The 18,078-nt window shown below is 39.9% G+C and overlaps 2 protein-coding genes across 8 annotated transcripts in view; one reads left to right on the top strand and one right to left on the bottom strand.

Annotated features, from left to right (window-relative positions):
* The first annotated feature begins 219 nt into the window (after window positions 1-219).
* Window positions 220-11,251, top strand: esr1 (estrogen receptor 1). 2 transcript variants are annotated; one of them, XM_034900291.1, is made up of 10 exons: window positions 220-353; window positions 1,011-1,433; window positions 2,428-2,654; window positions 3,829-3,945; window positions 4,521-4,702; window positions 4,925-5,078; window positions 7,459-7,597; window positions 8,786-8,919; window positions 9,573-9,756; window positions 10,480-11,251. In XM_034900291.1, exons 2-10 carry the CDS (start codon window positions 1,141-1,143, stop codon window positions 10,778-10,780), a joined length of 1,731 nt encoding a protein of 576 aa, XP_034756182.1. In that variant the 5' UTR covers window positions 220-353; window positions 1,011-1,140; the 3' UTR covers window positions 10,781-11,251. The 2 variants fall into 2 exon arrangements, with proteins under 2 accessions (XP_034756182.1, XP_034756180.1); XM_034900289.1 differs by lacking the exon at window positions 220-353 and having other exon boundaries at window positions 399-1,433.
* A 1,228-nt stretch (window positions 11,252-12,479) lies between these two features.
* Window positions 12,480-18,078, bottom strand: part of syne1a (spectrin repeat containing, nuclear envelope 1a) — a 122,483-nt gene continuing 116,884 nt past the window's right edge. Inside the window, exons 144-149 of one of the 6 annotated variants that reach the window (XR_004660426.1) lie at window positions 17,647-17,775; window positions 16,735-16,998; window positions 16,511-16,600; window positions 15,788-15,846; window positions 15,105-15,219; window positions 13,642-13,761 (exon numbers count right to left, since the gene is read on the bottom strand). Coding sequence is in view for 4 of the 6 variants with exons in the window: in XM_034900285.1 (XP_034756176.1) it covers window positions 13,485-13,761; window positions 15,788-15,846; window positions 16,511-16,600; window positions 16,735-16,998; window positions 17,647-17,775 (819 nt within the window). In the remaining 2 variants the exon portion in view is untranslated. Of the gene's footprint in view, window positions 13,762-15,104; window positions 15,220-15,787; window positions 15,847-16,510; window positions 16,601-16,734; window positions 16,999-17,646; window positions 17,776-18,078 lie in introns of all 6 variants that reach the window. The other 5 variants (XR_004660427.1, XM_034900285.1, XM_034900286.1 and 2 more) reach the window with 5 other exon arrangements.

Raw genomic sequence — 18,078 nt, 5'->3', positions numbered from 1 at the left:
GGTAATGTCTATTAAAATATTTAAGTCATGCAGCATCTGATTAAAATAATCATCAATCCTCTCATTTTGGATTGGTTGTGTAATTATTGGCTGTTGAAATGAAATTTGACCTCCTACTCTGTTTGCTGTGTTATGGTGACCTGGCACTAAAACACACCGTGGTTTGGTTATCGATTTGGCTGCATCTTTAATTTGTTTATCCTCTTTTTTTTTTAACCTTTCCACCGTCCATTGTGTCCAATGAGCTAGATTTCTGAGAGTCAGAGAGATGAGAGAGGCAAGCAGAGAGCGAGAGAGAAGGCTAAAACAGTCCCCATGTTGCACGGCACAGGAGGATGATTCTCGCATGAGAGGTGAGTAGTGTATCATGGTAGATTTTGCCTTTTTTTTTTTAGCCACCATTGTTTTAAACCATTCTTGTAATGTTTCTCATTTCAACAGTGATTTGATTTACTGCAGAGTCTCAGGTGTGTTCAATAATCTGGCTACAAATAGACCGGTCATACGTCATGATGGTAGCATGCTGAGTGTCTGATAAATTAAACCGCTTACTAATAGTTTACAGTTTTTTTTTTCTTTGGGTACCACCCGCAGTCAGTGAAAGCTATTCAGTGTAAGATAAAGGTGAACGAGAGTTCTCAATATTAGTGTGAGGGAGAGAGAGGACAGGAAGGTTATTTAGGAGTCACTATTTCCCTGTCCATCTTCCTCTTTCTTAATCCCACCAGCCTCCACATCAATGTAGATGTATTAGAAAAAAACTGTTAGAGGTCGGGAGGAGTCTTTTTGGATGTCTTTTTTGGTGCTTGGTGGGCTGAAGCTCAAGGCAGATAGAGCAAAAGAAAAGAATAGTGGACCCTTCAAATTGTCTGTCACTGTTTATTCGAAATAAGACACGGGAGACCGAAAGAGAGAAAGCAGCACTCGCCTCCACTCCCCCTCCCAGCAAATGGGAGAGGAAGTCTAAATCATGTTGCATATCAGTGCTGTTGTGCTGTGATGTTGCTCAGACAGAGCCCGGCACAGAGCAGGCAGCCTTGTGGACCAGTCCTCAGACCCAGGATCAGCCCAGCCTTCTCAGAACTGGAGACCCTCTCCCCACAACGTCCCTCACCTCCACCTCGTGCCCTCTCCAGTGACATGTACCCTGAAGAGAGTCGGGGGTCTGGAGGGGTAGCCACCGTGGACTTCCTGGAAGGGACATACGACTATGCTGCCCCCACCCCTGCTCCGACTCCTCTTTACAGCCACTTTACCACTGGCTACTACTCTGCTCCTTTAGACGCCCACGGACCACCTTCAGATGGCAGCCAGTCCCTGGGTAGTGGGCCTACCAGTCCTCTTGTGTTTGTGCCCTCCAGCCCCCGATTCAGCCCCTTTGTCCACCCACCCAGCCACCACTATTTTGAAACCTCATCAACACCCATTTACAGGTGAGGGAATACAATTTTTCTTTACTACCAGAGAGGAGAAAAGTTTGTGTTGTGCTATTGGACATTTTTTATTTCTTATAGATTGGTCAGTTTTCTTTGTGCTTTAGTGATATTTATTTAATAAAAAGGAGTAGTGCACTCTAGTATGGTTCTTTTGCACACTCTGTCATGATTTGAATACAAAGTTAAAGAATAATATCCATGATGAAATACATTTTCATTTTATTTTGTTTATAATAATTCATTTATTTATTTCCTAATTTGACTGTATTTTTCTCTACTAACTTGGTGTTTCCTATTTATTGTGTGTTTGGTATTTTGCCACATAACGAGATTGGCATTGGCATTCTATTCAGTCCACACTATGTAATTATAAATAAAACATAATTATATAACGGCAATGTTTTTTTTAAATCTTTTACTTTATACAAAACATTGCCACTATCTCCATAGAAAGGATCAGTCTTTGTCCTGGTTTCTAATTCCAGAGATTAAGGACTTTGTCAAAGACCTTGAAAAAGGAACAATACGTAAGAACAACACAAGTACATGTAGAGATTGCTTCCTGGCTCAGGTGGAAAATAATACTCTGCTTTTGTCTTTGCCATTGTCAAATTAAAGTTGGCCTAGTGAATGTAATAATTATTAAAAAAAAAAAGTAGTTGCCGGCTACAATTTTTCATGATAAAAGACATTTTTTCGAGAAATTCTTCAGCACCACAAATTATAATCATTATCCTTAAGTAAAAACTTCTTTCTACTCTTTCAGACATGTAACATGTATTTGATGATGTTTATGAGAACTTGTATATTGAGAGTTTGTTATAAGTTTACTGTTAATTTTATTGGTATTCTAGTTATTTGCTTTCTTGTTTGTAAATTATTACATGTTAGAAATAAATAAATACTACTACTTTTAGTTAATGAGCACTCTTAATCGTAAAGTCAATATGTGAGATCATTTAACAGAGCTGAAATCTACGTCCTGTGGCAGGTCCAGTGTCCCATCCAGTCAGCAGTCTGTTTCCACGGAGGACCAATACAACAACAGTGACGAGTCATACAGTGTCGGGGAATCAGGAGCTGGAGCCGGGGCTGGGGGGTTCGAGATTGTCAAAGAGACGCGTTTCTGTGCCGTGTGCAGTGACTATGCCTCTGGGTACCATTATGGGGTGTGGTCCTGTGAGGGCTGCAAAGCCTTCTTTAAGAGGAGCATCCAGGGTAGGTAATCTCTCTTCTTCATCCATTTTCAAACATTAGCTGTTTGTGAGAGATTGTGTCTAAGAAATCCTTAGACATGAATAATGTTTCTTACTGTATCTGTCAATGAAATTTATAACAGTATGAAAGAACACAATTAACAGTACACTTGTTGTCTTGATAAAATAGAGCAACATGCCCCATAAAAATAAGTTTTGCTGTCAGTCAACCAATTAAAAAAAATTGTAGTTTGGTATAATCAGGCAGATCAAGTAGGCTCATGGAAATTAGCAGTCACATTTGAGCTTGAAAAGGAAAAAGAGGGAAAATGTATCATAAATCAAGACGTGAAAAAGATTTAAAAACTGATTTGACTTTGTTTCTTTTTCACTCACAAGTTTTAATGGTTTTCCTCTGTTTGCATCTCATATCTTTCATACAACATGGTGTAAACCCTTCATGTACTGCTGCCTCTGTGTGTAGATGTAAACCTAATCTGCTGTAGGTGGTTTATCATGTCATTATAAGTTTTTCCAACAATGTTTTTATTCATTTTCCTTGGAAATACAATTTTCCACAATCCCTCCAAATGGCCTTGAGATTTTCTTATACAACCCCAATTTGCCTTCCACTATATACAGTATGTCAGTCTTTCCATGGACATACATTTTGCCATATTGCCACATGGCTCCATTTTCTTACAAATAAGCGCTGTAGTCCTTTTTGCCTGTAGTATAGCAAAATCAATAAATTTATATTTTTGGGGCTTCAGAGTCAAATTTGTTGGATACAGGTCTAGCAAAATCATCTTAGGGTCAAGGGGAATGTTCACAGTCAAGATGAACATAGTTGTATTGATCACCTCTCTCCAGAATGTTTTAATTGTGTTACACTCCCAGACACAGTGCATAAATGTTCCTTTAGCCTTATTGCATTTAAAACAAAGGTCAGGTATACTACTGTTGGATTTATTTCATTTGTCATGTCATCATATTGACATCTCTTGCAATGAAAGACTGGTCATAAAGAAAACCAAGGGTCGATGACAATAACAAAGCCAAGAGGCCAAGTTTTAGATTTTCTACATCTGAGATACATTTAAAATGGGAATATAGTGTTCCTGGCTATTAAATAACACATCTGAACTGAACACTGGAGTGGGGGGCTTGAAGTAATAGATTTTCTTCCATTTCAGGTCACAATGACTATATGTGCCCAGCAACCAATCAGTGTACTATTGACAGAAATCGGAGGAAGAGCTGCCAGGCTTGCCGCCTTAGGAAGTGTTACGAAGTTGGCATGATGAAAGGAGGTGGGTAGACAACGCCAGCATACGGCACATTTCCCATCTTTTTGTTCTGATTTGTTCCCCATTTAGTTGTTATTGGTTATCCTGTGTTTTTACTGTCTGCATGTCTGTCGATTATGACTAGTTTTTAATTTTGCACAATTTAACTCTTCATTATATTGTTTTTATGTCAGCAAAATAAACTTATTGGATAACCCACTTCTTAACAAATTTCTAAACTAATTGCCATTTATCAACCATTGCTTGTTGCTGAAAGGATCGGCACAAATATGAGACTGCTGGTGGATGTAGATAAGCCTGAGACTAACTTTAACATGGCCTTGAAATGATTTCCTTTTAAGGAGTACAACCACTGATTAAAACACACCTCCATTCTGTTTTCATACTTATTGAATCACATAGCCATCCATATAATCTGCACTGCTGGACTTTGTGGTAAAAACAGGATAGGAAGTTATGTGTGAGTGATATCAAGAAAAAAAGCTTTTGAGTTTGTTGCGACTGTGTGCATGTATGTTTTGTGGCTTTTTTTGTTTATCTGCGTGTTATTTTGTATAAACACTTACTGTGTGTTTAAGGTGTGCGCAAGGACCGCGGGCGCGTGCTGCGGCGTGACAAACGACGGACTGGCACCAATGACAGAGACAAGGCCTCTAAGGACCTGGCGCACAGGACAGTGCCCCCTCAAGACGGGAGGAAACGCAGTAGTGCTTGTGGTGGAGGAGGAAAATTATTGCTGACTAGCATGTCTCCTGACCAGGTGCTTATTAATGGGGTGACATTTGTTTTTGAAAATACCTTGTTGGGTTGCAAATTGTTGGTCTGGTGAAAGATTTGGATCTTAAAGACATTTTAGGACCACATGTATACCAAATTGGCTTTTGGATATGAAAATATGTTTGTACTTACTTTAAATCAATTTGAAACACAACAGCTTTTATTTTACTGGTTAAATCTTTTAGTTTCTCTGCTGCTTCCCCAGGTGCTCCTCCTTCTGCAGGGTGCCGAGCCCCCAATTCTGTGCTCCCATCAGAAGCTAAACCGACCCTATACTGAGGTCACCATGATGACCCTGCTCACCAGCATGGCTGATAAGGAGCTGGTCCACATGATTGCATGGGCCAAGAAGCTTCCAGGTACTTCTTAGAGTGGCAAAGTAGCCACACCACCAGTAAATACTCTTAATCCTTTTCAGCAGTACAAACCTTATATACTGACTGTATAATGCATGTATATTGTCCCCCATATCGCGCTAATGAACACACTGCCCCTGTAATGCAGTGTATGTTTCAGACACATTTGCAAGATGTCTTTTTAAAGATTTGACATGGCAGGATGTGTTAATTTGTTAATACAACCATGTACAGTACGTTAGAAGGAGCATTAACTAAGATTTTTCTGACCCGAGTAAAAGGTTTCTGTAACAGACAGGATCTAGAAGCTGTTATTGACTGCTCAGTGACAATTTCTTTACCAGATGTTGAGATTTGACTTTCATATTTATATTCTGTTCTTAATTCTGTTTTGGAGCAAAAAAATCACAAACAACTTGAGTTGTTAAGACTCTTGGGACTTGCAAGGAGTCTGCCGATGGTCATGGGCTATTAAAATCAAACATATCCTGTCTAGTTGATTGTGCACCTTATTACGTTTTCCAAAATACTAACTATCCTATCCGGACCATGTTTTTACATATCGTAAATAATAAATAATATGTCTAACATATTGTGTACGTGTGTGTTAAATGGTAATTATGGTATTTTTTAACCTGGACTCTACTTTCCCATACGTTTGTGTCTAGTTTTTACCACGGACAGGCTCAGATTTTTATTAGAAGTTTCTGATAACATGAAAAGATGATGATGTCTCGTTCTGAAATCTCGCGAGGTGACTAAATTGAAAACAGCGATGGAGGAGTTTGTTGTTGAGTACTGTAGAAGAATTGCATTTCCGAATTGTGCTAACAAAAAGTAGTGCTAAGCTTCGCCCAGCTTTCATAGACGTTACCTTTGGATGCGGACAGGCTGAATTTGAGGCTAGTTGTACGCTAGCATGTAGCTACAAATGGGTCTTTAACTCAGAGGTCCATACCCCGCGCCTTGCAGACCATGGCATCGTGTCAAAAGTGACCAGTTTGACCGGTGATGGCTACTGCCAACAAAATAGGAGAAGACTCTTAACGTTATATCAAAGCAAATTCTCCTAAAGAAAAATGCTGTTCCAACAGTGCAGAGCTTCAGTCAGAGCGGAGGTAAGCTAACGTTACTGTGTTGACCTGACATCAGTAAGTTACGCAGGTTAACCGCCACTTTTAGTAAAAGTACGTTGTATGTGCGCATTAGCCCTACAGGAATTTATTGCAACCTTGTTTCGCAGCTGCAGCGTTCTCGCTCAATACTGGACAAATTACCGTTAGTCACTTTAGATAAAAAAATATATATATAACACAATACAAGTAAGGGAAAAAGCCAAAAAGCATAATCCGAGCATTTAAAGGTTATAAAAGTGTTGGATTATAGCATTCCAAGTGTAAAGTCTGTCAGTGCAAACATTATTTATAAACTCTTCATACCTTTTAATTAAGGTTTGTTAAAATCACCAGGCCAGATGGATAACTGCCAGTTTAATAACATTCTTAATGATGTGTGTAGCTTTGGATAGATATTAAAAAAATACTTGCCCAGTGAGGGCAGGTGCAAAACATGTGAGTCAGGTCTGCTGGAGCACCATGACATGTTTCGTCCAATTTGGGACATACATTTTTTTTTTAAAGCTTGGAAACTATGTCTTTCTTAAACATTTAAATCCACAGATGTACTGTGTGACAGAGGTTATGGCTATCGATGGTTGTCTATTTGACTGCGTAGGCAACAGAAAGGTGATGGGTGACCTTTATTGTGGACACACAAAACACACACACGCAGAGCCATTACAGTAATGGTTATTACAGTCATCACTTTTGAGAGGATTGTCCCCTTGCACCCCATAGAGCCTAAATGCAGTATACGATACATCCTTTTTATATACACACACACACACACACACACACACTCTCACACACTCTCTTTCTATTACAACCTTGTGTGGTACTAAAAGCCCAAAGGCACACAGTTTTAATTGTGAGGGGTCCCAAGCAGAGGGGAGAGGGGGAGAGAGGGACAATGGAAGGGAAGGGAATTGGCTGTAATTACATATGAATTGTGACAGCTGAGTGCCAGTGATAAGGCTTAAGAAGAGAGAGATTGCAGATGGTTTAATTTAAGTAGCCAGTCCATGCCAGAAAACAAGGGCATGCACATTTCTATTTTTATGAGTGGGCTGAAGGTGCACAGAAAACATTTAACTCTGGGAGTGTTGTAATACTACAGTTAATACCCAAACACACAGAGTAATCAGCACTGATACAGCAACACTTGTCGACACAAGGTTTTTTTCTTTGTTTGGATTTGGTCTTGATTCCAAATGACTTCTGTGATCAGGATAAAACACTGTGCGTGTGTGTTTTTCTCTCTCTAGGTTTCCTGCAGCTGGGCCTCCATGACCAGGTACAGCTGCTGGAGAGCTCATGGCTGGAGGTGCTGATGATCGGGCTCATCTGGAGGTCTATCCACTGCCCCGGCAAACTCATCTTCGCACAGGACCTCATACTGGACAGGTAGCCCACAAGACTCACCTGACTTCTCTGTGACATTCACCTTTTTATATTTTATCTCTCTTTCCGTGCTTTTCTTACCTTTTTTTATATCTCTCATACACCTCTTAAGAGTGATATTGTATTGTAGATTTTACATTTCACACCTTGCCAGCTTTTGTGCCAGTGTCATAGAGTAAAATAATAATTACAGGTTCCCCATGGAGAGGAGAGCAGCCTCTCTAATCATTACAGTACTGAGCTGACAACCAGGACAGAGATTTAATCAAAGACTCAATGCAAGGAGTGATGACAAAGGAAGAACTATTGAGGGAGAGATGATGGGAAAGGAGGCAGAGGAGAGAGAGCAAAATGATGACCGGAGAGGACAAAACTAGAAATGCGAGAAACGTGAGGCATGGATTTTTGCTTTGCAGGCATAGCCTCTTCCCTCCACTCTCTCCTCGTGTTCAAAGTAAACAGGCTGGCCAGACTCCGTATCTACCTCAGGGAGAAAAAGAGAGGAAGGTGGAGACAGAGGCATAAGGGAGACATGGAGACAGACAAACAAAGCTTTTACCCTCTGATGTGTCTGATTTTCCCATTTGATTCAAAAGTGTATTACATAGTATTATCTCTAAAACCTGGTCTCTGTATAAGTGTCCTCAGCAATTGGACATGATGACTAAAACGCTGTTGGTCAGGGTTGACAAATTCCCTTGGCTCTGTTCTGTCCAAGTTAATTTTGCTTTCCAACCACTGGATATTATCCATCATTCCTCACTTTTCAACTGTGCTGACAAATGGAAGGTTGCAGTGAGTCAGCCCATTGGTTGTTTATCTGGCCACTCTTTGGATGGCTAAATGGTCCAGATGCTTTTTTGAATACTGATGGTGCACTGCAGCCCAGAACCTGGGACTTGTTTTTGTGTGACTTGTGAATTTTAAACACACAAGAAAAGAGAACTTTGGCCAACCGGGTAGCTCAGTTGGTAGAGCAGGCGCCCGTAGCGGTTTACTCCTCGACGCAGCGCGCCCGGGATTGACTGCGACCCTTTGCTGTGTGTGTGTGTGTGTGTGTGTGTCCCCTTTCATGTCTTCAGCTGTCCTGTGTATAAAGGCCTAAAAATACCCCAAAAATAATCTTAAAAAGAAATGACCTTCAAATATGTAAACAACATTCTTAATGTTTGCTTTTATTCCGCTCTCTAGGAACGAAGGCGATTGTGTCGAAGGCATGGCTGAGATCTTCGACATGCTGCTAGCCACCGCTTCCCGCTTCCGCCTGCTCAAACTGAAGCCGGAGGAGTTTGTCTGTCTCAAAGCTATTATCTTGCTCAACTCTGGTGAGGCAATGTGTGAGAGACCATCTTGTGAATCATTCATCATTAATTAACATTAAGAGAGACTAATTGTGAAGTGATGCCTGGAAACAATGACAGTGGAAAGCAGACAGTTTATTAATCAAAACATAAGCTCTCTAGCTTAATTTTTCAATTCCACACAGTTTTGTTTAAAGTCACGCCACTTTCTCACAGGTTTCCAATTTATGGTCCTCGAGAGTAAATATTGAACAGTGTCAAAATACACCCAAATATGTGTAGCGCTAGCCGGCACATTAGACGAACAGAGTGTACTGGAAAGGCCCGTACCCTTAATATGCCCGATAACTGTTCCCATGACAACACGAGGCCGCACAGAGGGCTGTGTTTGTCCCGGAGATTGAAATATTCTGTATAGGAACTCAAATACCAGCAGCATGACAAAACTGGCACAGCTGCTAGAGCCCAATGAATGTTTGATTGCTGTGTGGGCAATACTGCGTCTGCAATCAATGCTCTGCTCCTATATGCGTGTTTGAGTCAGATCTTTTATCAAGTAAAAGTAAAAATGTCTACTTGAGGTGAATTACTTTTACTAAAGTCTCTGTTTAAGAACAGAAAGGTCTGGACAAAGTTCTGGACAAATTTCCAGTAAGCCTATGTTTTTCCTCTGTCAGGAGCCTTCTATTTCTGCACCGGTACAATGGAGCCGCTCCACGACGCTGCGGCAGTGCAGAACATGCTGGACACCATCACAGACGCTCTCATACATCACATCAGCCAGTCAGGATGCTCAGTTCAGCAGCAGTCGAGACGGCAGGCACAGCTGCTCCTCCTGCTCTCCCACATCAGGCACATGAGGTGAAATTAAATTACAAAAGGTTTTTTTTAGTTTACAATATTAAGCCTTTTGTTTTCAACATGTTCTGCTGAGAATCTGCATCAGTAATCTACAGCGGTTCTTTGGATTTAAAAGATAAATGCTTTAAAAGGGGTTGGGCTCTTTTCAGAAACATAATTGATGGTCTCTTTTCAGGTAAGTGGGTTTAAGCATTAATTATCAATAAGTTCATTAAAACTTGAAACGTATTCGTCTTCAATGATGAGTTGTTGCCGTAGAGTATGTCAAATATATTACTATAAATATAAACCACAATAAAAACAAATTGTTTAGTTAAGTGTCTAACCAGAGTTTAAAGAATAAAACTTGAAATAAATTGATCTCTAGTAAGATGGCCGAATTGGGCAGAGTGATACAAAGTAGGAAGATCAGAAAGTACTTAGAGACTAACACATAGTTGATTTGTTGACAGGAACGACAAGCCTTCATAAATTTAAATTATGTAGCAAGATAATTGTCCAAAGAAAGTAGTGAATAAAAACTGGAACAATAAATTAACAATGAAAAAAAAGCAACTGAAGGGCACAAAATAAATAAATAATAGACCGTGAGTAAAATCCCAATATAAGCTATTGCTTGGGAACAAATGTGTTTTCCATTAAACCCTTACAGTTAGAATATCAAACAGAAATCAGTAGCAGCCTTCATTAACTGACTGATTCTTATTCCTCATCTCCCTGCAGCAACAAAGGCATGGAGCATCTCTACAGCATTAAGTGCAAGAACAAAGTGCCTCTGTACGACCTGCTGCTGGAGATGCTGGATGCTCACCACGTCCAGCGGCCAGACAGACCAGATCAGCCCTGGTCCCAGGCTGATGGAGAGCTTCCCTCCACCATCAGCAACACCAGCAACAGCAGTGGCGGCGGCTCCTCTTCAGGTGGATGCAGTTCAGGACCCCGAATGAGCCGTGAGAGCCCGTGCAGAGCCCCCACAGTCCTGCAGTACGGAGGGTCCCGCTCTGACTGCACCCGCATCCTATGAGACGGAGCACGGCAGGCAACATGTGAAGGTCAAAAGTCATTTTTATGGGTGATGCATGTATTACAGGAGGAGAGAGGTTTGGGAAAAAAAGATAAATGTTGTTTTTGATTGATTTCATGATATAATAATTTATAAATGAATTGAATTTAGGGAGACAGTTTTTCTTTGGACTACTCCCAATTTACTACAATCTGAGTTTTAATGCAGTTACTCTCTTATGTTGTCTTCTTTGTGATTTTGAGTCTGCTTTACAGTCCAGCTTATTCTTAAATATTGACAACACGGCAGGTGTTAAGTCACATTGTGGCACTCTGTTAGCTTTCAAATGACGAGCCGCTAATTTTTATTTTTTTATTTGCCTTGACCAAAGTGCACTTCCTCCGGGGTTTTAAAGGCGCCGACACACCAACCTGATAATCATCCGTCGGACAGTCTGGTGAGGTCGGTGACTCGAGTCTGTTTGGTGTGTTCCGTACCTGAAATGAAGACTGATTCACAGCCTATTTCTCGCTTAAAATGTTTTCAGAAACACGTTTCGGTGAACTATTTTAGTGAAATATGATTGTATTTGGAACAAGCCACCATGACATTTGAATTTCCGGAGAAACCAGACCCACGTGCAGCGTTGGTCCAGTCAGCTGCCGTCGGCAGTCTGCATGGCTTTGGTGTGTTCGGAGGAACTTTCTGTGTGTCAGGGCCTTAAGGGTCCACAGGCTTTTTTTTTTTACTTTGACATATTATGATTACACACCAAACTATGATAAAACTGGGTCAAATGAGGGCGTCATTTATTTTGTTTAAATTCCAACTTTAAGGACTTAACATCAGGTATTGTGTTTTCTGCACACACACAAGTTGAACTTGACATATTTGGTAAGAAAATTATTTTAATGATCTAATATAAGAGGATATATCTGTTGAATTTTGCAGCTTTTGTGTGTAGTCGGTTTGTTCTCTATGCTTACTTGAACTCAAGTTTTCTGAAGTGTGTGTGTCTGTGTTTTTTTGTTGTTTGTCTTGATACAGTTCAACCACTTCGAAGCTACTGCAGGTTATTGTTCATCCGGTAATTCAGTGATTACATGTTGAGTTCGGCTGGATTAAGACACCTTTAAAAACCTAATTATCATAATGTATTTGCACATATTTGATTGTTGTTATTCACGTTCATGAGACAGATCTATAAGCCCTGGGAATGGCGAATACGTTGCTCAATTCACACCTGCCTCAAACATTCGTCTCCCACTCTGTCTGAAAGGTCAGAATTGATAAGTTGCAACCATGGACTCTTTGGCATTTTTACTTGAAAAATGAATAACTGCTAGTCCAAATAGTTCTTTTTTTTTTTTCCTGTCGGTTGACTAACCAATTAACTGACAAATTGTTTCTGTAGTTGATAAATATAGGCAATTAAAATGTATGAAAAGCCTCCAAACAGGATACAATAGGATTTGGCCACTTGAGCTAAAAGTCCAGTCAAACCTAAACTGACTGTTATTTGTTTACTGTGCATAAAAATAAAAGTATGAATTGAGAAAATATTTTTCATTACTGTTTGTCGTAAGTTTGTATCCAGAACTGTGCCCAAGAATACACAAATTTAAATATTTCATGTTTTATTTTTTGCAAAGAGTGTATTCTTCATGAAGTCGGCATTAGCAAACTGTACATACATAAATAATCATATTCCATCATTTTGTTTTTTACAGATTCTGTTTTAACAACGCAGGGATTCTGATGTCTCATCAAGGCAGAATAATTATCGCAGGTATTACAAAGCTCACGATTTCATGTTGCAGCCGTCCACTAAAACGCTACTAGTGATTGCTTGGCTCTCTTAAAAGCAGGTGACTTTCAATTGCATGCTCAAACATAGTTAAAAAAATAACTGCCTGTATTCAAAGGCATTTCAACAAAAATGTACAAATCAGTTGAGAGCTCAAACCTTTTTTTTTTAATATTTTCCCCAGTTGATTAAATACTGAAATACAAGTCTTGGCTTTTACGAAAAGAAGTCGGCCATCTTGGCTGGACGGCTTCAGTGCTGTACCGTCAACAGTGCTCATGTCAGTGCTATAGATTCAGGTTTTAGCTTTACCATCATCTAGACTTAATTTCCAAATTCAAGCATGTTCTTCTGAAATGTGTGAAGCAGAAATCATGTTCATTCTTCAGAAAAAAACTCTGTTGAGCTGATTTCTCGTTTTAGTTATGTCAGTTATTCTTCAGCTGTGAGACTGAATGATTACTACTCAAACTGCAAGTCTACTGTACAATTTACAATATCCCACACTCAAGGTGGTGCTTTAGCTTCAATACTAACAATCTATCTGATTGAATGCTTAATAAATAGTAGCAGCACTGGATATTATGGACAGAAAGCACGGTTGACTTTGGTTCCCAACATACAGTATATAAATAGTGATTGGTTTTCATTTCATTTTTTTCCAGGAACCTAAAAAATAATACATATTTAAGTTAAAACAAGATGAAATGTTAAGATTGGGCGAGAGGGGTTCTCCAGATGAGGGTCCATTTATTCTGGTGAGTGGGTTTAGAGGGTTGAGGTGATTTCAGGCGATTGGGTATGCAATGTTCATCAGAGGAGTCTTCACATCACCTCAGAATGACTTCATAATGCATGTTTGCTCCCGAGCACGGGGTGAAGAGGAAACATTCAGTGGAGTCGATATTCAGCAACTTCTCATATGGGCGGTGGTCCGTTGGTGTAGCGCAGCATTGGATGGAAAGAGCGAGCAAAGTTGTTGGCGTGGTGGCAGCTGTAGTCCTTCTCGGTCATGGGCACCAGGCAGGCCAGGCCGATGAGGAGCAGGAGGAGCAGCTGGACGGGAAGCGCAGCCCTGAGGACCCGCAGCAGGAAGGACGGGCCTTTTGAGGAGGAGGAGGTCGGCGAGGAGTAGCTGTCCGGAAGGTCAGAACGGGAGGAAACGCAGCCAGCGGCGCCTGGAGATCTGCTCCGGCTGCAGGAAGACATGGAGTAAAGTTAAACACAGCAAAGGAAAGACCTGAGTACACTGGTATTTGCAAATCATGTTTTGTCAAAACCCTGTGAAAGCTTTTTTTTTGTTGTTCAGATTTAAGTTAGCTATATAGTGTGAAAAATGCTCCAACCTCAGGGGCTTAAATTAGAAATGTGTGATGTTCAAGCTCAGAACAAGCTTTGTTTAATCACAAACATTTGTCAGTGTTCATTTTGGTTTGCTTTGGTACCTGGAATGTAGTTTAAGTGCACAAAGTGCCAGAAGGTTAATACAATCAATGGGAAGTATATGAAGACAGAGATTAAAGATGAAAGCATTAGTCAATTAAGAAGTCAATTGACAGACAATTTATTAGCAATATAAATCAATAATTTTGTTTTTTTTACCGAAAAACTTCAGCTTCTCAAATGTGAGAATTGCTTTTTGTGTTTTATGTAATATATTTATGTGTTTTATGTAAAATATCTGGGTTTTGAATTGTTGGTTGGACAAGACATTTTAAAACATCAGTGATTAGTAGAGAATTGTGATTCATTTTTCACTACTTTCTGACAATTCATAGACTAAACAATTGAGAATATATCTGATTAATCAATTAACAAAATAACTTGTACTCACAGTATATCTGGCAATTCCGACATTTCAAGTAGGTTAAATTTAAACATGTTTGCAAATACTATTTTACCCATGTCTGGCAAAAGAAAGAAGACTCAGCAAACACTCAACAGGAAAGAATACAAAAATGGGGAAAATAGACCCAGATCCAACAGTTAGAGAGATTGAAAGTCACGCAGTTAAACAGAGACACACATGTACAGCAGACCTGCATACGCACAAAACACAAGCCCTCGTAGATAGCGGGCTGTGTCTCATTGGGGGGGGGGTGAACGTTCTGGCTTTAGAGCCGAGTGTGTGAGAGTTCAATGCCAAATCTCATTCCAGACAGACTCGGGAGACATGCCAAACCCCTCTGGAGATTTCCACAGAGTCTTGAGCTGAGGAACAGCATGTTCTTACTGCGACTCATCTTTGAGGAGGCTGAAGGAGTATCAGACACGCTGACAATCCTCCAGCCTCTCGCTCTCTAGCCTGCTAATTTCATTTATTTTTTGAGTCCTGCTGGATGTTACCATAAGTCATGCATGAGCAGCGTATGCCAGTTGTGTATGTTTTATATACTGTATGTGGCTCTAGGCAAACCCTCCTGCTTTGCTGGATTTGAGTTTTCACAGCCCATTAATATGTGAAAGAAAGTCCCTGCTTCTCACATAAAGAATGCTACCAGTGGAAAGCAAAGATGTAATTTTTACTGCAAAACTCATGGCAAGACTAGTTTAGGCTGAATCTTCACTATGCCTGTGTATTGTTGCTATGTAATGGAAATCATAGAAAGTTTAATCAGAAAAAACAGAGTCAGAGGTGGGTGATTTAAGAGGTCTGGAAAGGAAACAGGAAAGAAAGTGGGAGTTAAGGTAGAAGGAAAATAAATGCAGGAGTTCTTGCATCATATCCTGCTTTCAACTAAGAAAAGAATGAAACAGGAAGGTAGAAAAACAGAGCTAAGGGAACGAGAGCTGAGGGGTCACTGGGATTCAGATAATGCCATCTAGTGGGCGAGGAGAGTGCTACAGCCACTCTGAGAAAGGAGAAGCAAAAAGACTATTTCATGATGCCATTCAAAAAGCAGCAGGGCAAAGAGAAGCAGTAAAATAAAACATTTAAAGGAGAAAGGGAGCAGCCCGATGTAGGCGATTCCCCACTCGTTTAAGCTTGTAACATGGTCTCTAGAACAAGGGAGGATCATGGAACGCAGGGTTAAAGCCTTTAAACTAATCAATTAAAGAATCCAAACATTAAAATCATTTAACATCTTTTAAAGTGAGTAAATAGCTGATTATGATTAATTGATTTGCTCATGGGTTGACTGAATAAAATCAAGTTTCTAGTCAGGCATAGCTTTGGTTCCATTATCATCCCGTGTTTCTAGAGTCCAGGAGAGAGGTACCTGTGGCGCGGGCCGCTCTCAGGGTGTCCTGGGTGGGCCTGACTACTTTTGCCTCGGGGCTGTACCACGTAATGAGCAGGGAGGGGTAAAAGAAAGAAAAGAATTTTTCAGTCAAGGGCAAATAAAGACAAAGCCTCAGATGAGAGAAAGAAACAAATAACATAAAGAGCCATAAAATCGCTAGAATCATCAACAACCAAAGAGCAGCAACATAATCAATGATGGTGATTGACTTTCACAACCAAGAAATCTGGCTTCTCAAGACTAAATTCTCATAGGTCAAAAGAAACTGACAAATTAAACATGTTTAACTAATAGTTACAAAGTGATAAAACAGAAAATAAATGAAATTTATTTAATACATTAAATCCAAAATGAGATCTGAACTAAGCCATTACAGAACAGTTTTATCATGGGAAACGAAAAGCCAGGTTTTCTTGTACAGTTTTGGCAGATCAACATGGTGTGGGAGGCAAAAACATCTAAAAAAGAGAGGGGTGGTGGGGGCAGCAGCAAATCTTTTCACGTACTCGTTAGCAGAGTAACAGAAAAACAGAACATTTATATTAACAATAAAAAATAAATAAAAGGGTATTAGGCACGCATCTATAAGATGTCTACTTGGAAACCAAAGGGAGAAGGTAAGTTGAATGCAATGTTATCTGGGGCCTCTTATTGAGCATGGAAGCTAGCCTAACTGGACATTATGAGGGACAACATTACCAATCCTTTGCGACTTTGGACAGTCACCTCTGAGGCAGGACCAGCTGATCCACAGATTTCTGATTTACTAACAGGAAACGGTAAGCATTCCTGAAAAATAGATCAAAACAACGACAGTCACAATATCATTTAGATCATTAAACTGCTATTAATGGTGAGGAAGATTTTGATGCCAACATTAAGGGGCTACTTGTTCATTCACTCTATATTTAGCATTTTCTGACCTGCGGTGTGTCCGTGGTCTCCAGCCTCCTCTCCAACCCCTCCAGGTCTGAGCTGACCACCCTGAGGAGCAGCCTCAGCCTATTCAAGATCACATGCACCTTCTCCTGGGCCTCCAGACATGCGCTGCCCTGAGCCTGGATCTGCTCCGAGGCTTGCGACTGCAGCAGCAGAGTCGGAGGTTTAGTGTTAACAAGCAGCTGAGACGACAAGTCCTGAAGAGATGACACCTTCTGCTGCGAGTCCAGAAGCTCACACTCGATTTGCTGCAAGAAAATAAAAAGAGACAGAGGAGTCAGCAATATAATGTGTACAACATATTTGTCTTTGAACTGTGTAGTTTTTTCTCTTGGTCTTAAAATGGCTAGTCTTTGTGGTAGTTAAAAAGAAACAAATAAAGACTTCCTTGGCTTTCATGCTTTAACATGACATAACATTGCTCATTTTGAAGATCATCTGTACATGTTCAGAGATTTTTATTAATTTTTATCTTTGTTCTATCTAATTCTATTATTATATAATTATATATAATTATATAATTCTTTATTCTAATCCTATTTTTTTAAAGTTAATACTTAAACTGTTTTACAGACCACACGGGACCACTAACATACAATAATGGACTCAGATTTTACTCTGTTTTCCCAAAAGAACCAAATCTAGTAAGATTTCTCTAGATCTGGCTTAGAACAGAATCATATGGTATCATATGGTAACAGGGTGAAAATAGTACGAAAAAGTATAACCACAACAGGATTTCATTTTACTCTCAAAACCCTTCGGTACCCTTACCCCACTTTAGGAACTACTGAGTTAAATTTTCCACTTACTTTATGGTGATTGTTAGAAAAGAGGAGATTCAGAGATAAAAACACAAGTCTGCTGTACAGAAACTTCGTATTGGAGAGACATACCGTCAGTGTTTTGTGATGAGCTCTTAATGTATCACGATCCAGTTTGGGAGGGATGGGCACCACCTCATTCCTTCTGCGGTCAATGTTCTCCAGCCAAAGCAGCAGACCGTGGCTCATCTCATGGAACTCCTGAAAGGAAAGATAATGATTAATGATTGCAAGGTATAACCAGGGATCCTGAAGTTAAATTTTATACATTTTACTTTATTGTTTTAAATTCCAATTTTAACCAGTCATCGTATAGAATGTCAAAAACGTTCTCAGTAGTAGAGCGGGCGCACATGTACTTTGAGGTTTGTGCCTTGACGCAGAGGTCTAGGTTAAGAATCCGACCTGTAAAGATTTCCTGCATAAAAATTAAAGGTGAAAAAGCCCAAAAAATAATCTTTAAAAAAAATTAAAGTTATAGTAGAGTATGTCAAACTAAACTCA

This window comes from Etheostoma cragini, chromosome 18 (genome assembly GCF_013103735.1).
Source record: "Etheostoma cragini isolate CJK2018 chromosome 18, CSU_Ecrag_1.0, whole genome shotgun sequence".
Lineage (NCBI taxonomy): Eukaryota > Metazoa > Chordata > Actinopteri > Perciformes > Percidae > Etheostoma > Etheostoma cragini.
This window is presented reverse-complemented; position numbering and strand designations above follow the sequence as displayed.

Excerpts from the sequence above, each read along its gene's own strand:
- esr1 (XM_034900289.1), top strand. The coding sequence starts at position 1,000 with ATGTTGCTCAGACAGAGCCCGGCACAGAGCAGGCAGCCTTGTGGACCA. Across the intron at positions 1,434-2,427 it reads TCATCAACACCCATTTACAG|GTCCAGTGTCCCATCCAGTC; the intron begins GTGAGGGAATAC and ends GTCCTGTGGCAG. Across the intron at positions 9,757-10,479 it reads TCCCACATCAGGCACATGAG|CAACAAAGGCATGGAGCATC; the intron begins GTGAAATTAAAT and ends ATCTCCCTGCAG.